At 47.6% G+C, this 2,417-nt stretch overlaps 1 protein-coding gene across 1 annotated transcript in view; it reads left to right on the top strand.

The window, feature by feature from the left end:
- Positions 1-1,411, top strand: part of LOC310777396 (nuclear factor 7, brain-like) — a gene marked incomplete at both ends in the record, with an annotated part of 1,413 nt that extends 2 nt beyond the window's left edge. Inside the window, one exon of the mRNA XM_083637723.1 lies at positions 1-1,411. This exon is cut by the window's left edge and continues 2 nt beyond it. Coding sequence (XP_083493849.1) covers positions 1-1,411 — 1,411 coding nt within the window.
- Between the last annotated feature and the right edge of the window lie 1,006 nt (positions 1,412-2,417).

Below are 2,417 nucleotides of genomic sequence, written 5' to 3'. Positions count from 1 at the left end.
GTCTTGGAGACAAGAGGAGCATCTCTCCTGTACTGTCTGCTGTGACATCTTTAAAGATCCTGTCATCCTGGAATGTAGCCACAGCTTCTGTAAAGCCTGTCTGCAGAGATGGTGGACAAGGAACCAAATGCGTGAGTGTCCAGTTTGTAGGGCTGCATCTTCAAGAAAACCACCACCATGTAACTTGGTGTTGAAGAACATGTGTGAGGCCTTCTTACTGGAGAGAGATCAGAGAGCTTCAGCAGAGTCTGAGCCTCTCTGCAGTTTGCACTCTGAGAAACTCAAGCTCTTCTGTCTGGACCATCAGCAGCTTGTGTGTCATCGCTGTCTGGATTCAGACACACACAACCACCACAGAATCAGATCCATTACCATCCATGAATCTGCACGCCATCACAAGAACAAACTCCAGCAATCTCTGAAGACCTTAAATGAGAAACTGCAGCTCTTTAATAAAGTTAAAGGAAACTGTGATCAAACAGCAAAACACATTAAGGTCCAGGCCCGACACACAGAGAAGCAGATTAAGGAGGAGTTTAAGAAGCTTCAGCAGTCCCTTCAAGAGTTTCTACAAAAGGAAGAGAAGGCCAGGATCAATGCACTGAGGGAGGAAGAGGAGCAGAAGAGTCAGACGATGAAGGAGAAGATTGAGGGTCTGAACAGAGAGATAGCAGCTCTTTCTGACACAGTCAAAGCCATAGAGAAGGAGCTGAGGGCTGAAGACATCTCTGTCCTGCAGAACTACAAGGCTACAGTGGAAAGAGTCCAGCGCTCCCTGCTGGAGGATCCACAGCTGGTCTCAGGAGCTCTGATAGACGAAGCCAAACACCTGGGCAACCTGAGCTTCACAGTCTGGCACAAGATGGGGAAGATGGTCTCCTACACCCCTGTGGTTCTGGACCCAAACACCGCCCATCCAAACCTGATCGTCTCTGAAGATCTGACCAGTGTGAGCCGTGGAGAGAGACAGCAGCTTCCTGACAATCCAGAGAGGTTTGACATGTGTTGGAGTGTCCTGGGCTCTGAGGGCTTTAAGTCTGGATATCACCGCTGGGATGTTGAGGTTGGACACTGTACAGGCTGGAGACTGGGTGTGTTCGTAGAGGGTCAGAGGAAGGGATTCGCACTGTCTGCATTATGGAGAATACGTTTCTTTACCTATGGTAAATACAGTGCAGTCTCTCCATCAGGTATAGTCACTGATCTCACAGTGAAGAAGAAGCTCCAGAGGGTCAGCGTGCATCTTGACTGGGACAGAGGAAAGCTGTCATTCTTTGATGCTGATACTAACACCAACATACACACCTTCAGACATCCCTTCACTGACAGGCTGTTTCCTTTTTTTTCCACTGTGGAAGATGGAAACACTCTGAAGGTAATACCAGTGAAGGTCTCTGTTAGACCCAGTTAGAGAGAGAGAGAGAGTCTGTGTGTGTGTGTGTGTGTGTGTGTGTGTGTGTGTGTGTGTGTGTGTGTGTGTGTGTGTGTGTGTGTGTGTGTGTGTGTGTGTGTGTGTGTGTGTGTGTGTGTGTGTGTGTGTGTGTGTGTGTGTGTGCGTGTGCATGTGCGTGCGTGTGTATCTCTCAGTGAGGACAAGCCATTGTCCACCATGACAGGAACCTTCTGCACAGTGAACTCACACACCTAAATTTGATTCAAAGTTGTATCAGTTTGGCTGAGAACAAAAATCCAGTTTATTCGATCTAGTTTCATTTTGAAATAGATATATTTTTGTGTGTGTGGGTGTGTACTTGGCCAATTCCCCCTGTTTTCCCAGTCGTTGGTCCACCCCCTCTGCCGATCTGGGGAGAGTTGCAAATGCTTCCTCTGATACATGTGCAGTTACAAGGACTTCTCACTGACACCCCAGAGTTTCACCGGCAGGACGTAGCGTGTGGGAGGATCACAGGGGACAGGCCCCCCGACCGACCAGTGCAGTGACCAGCACACATACCCTTTAGCCCGATTCCCAGACAATTAACCAAGCCGGAGGTAACACGGGGGCTCGAACCTGCGAGCCTCTGGTAGGCAGGGAATCTATTGCTGCACTCCCCGGACTACCTGTTTATTTTATTTTGTATTATTTTTATTATTATATATATTTTTTGGGTTACCTGTTTATGATAAGTAGAAACAGAGCTGAACTGGCATCACTCACTTCTACCGTGCCTCTGGCTTGCCCTCGAGGTCTCGCCCTCTTCTCAGACACAGCTCTACTGGCATGCTCTTTGTGCATGCACAGTTGAGCAAGTGAACAATTCTGGGTCGTGCCAACTTTTTGCCCAATTATATTAGTAGGATGTTTTAAAAGCATGCATCAGATTGTTTTTCTTCTTTTTGTGAAGAAACGTGTTAAAGGGATGATAGTTCAGTTTGTTTGAAGTGGGGTTGTATGAGATACTTGCATACTGTCAGTG

Source organism: Poromitra crassiceps, assembly GCF_964638095.1.
Source record: "Poromitra crassiceps genome assembly, chromosome: 5".
Lineage (NCBI taxonomy): Eukaryota > Metazoa > Chordata > Actinopteri > Beryciformes > Melamphaidae > Poromitra > Poromitra crassiceps.
The sequence above is the reverse complement of the archived record's forward strand: the minus strand, read 5'-3'. Positions and strand labels throughout refer to the sequence as shown.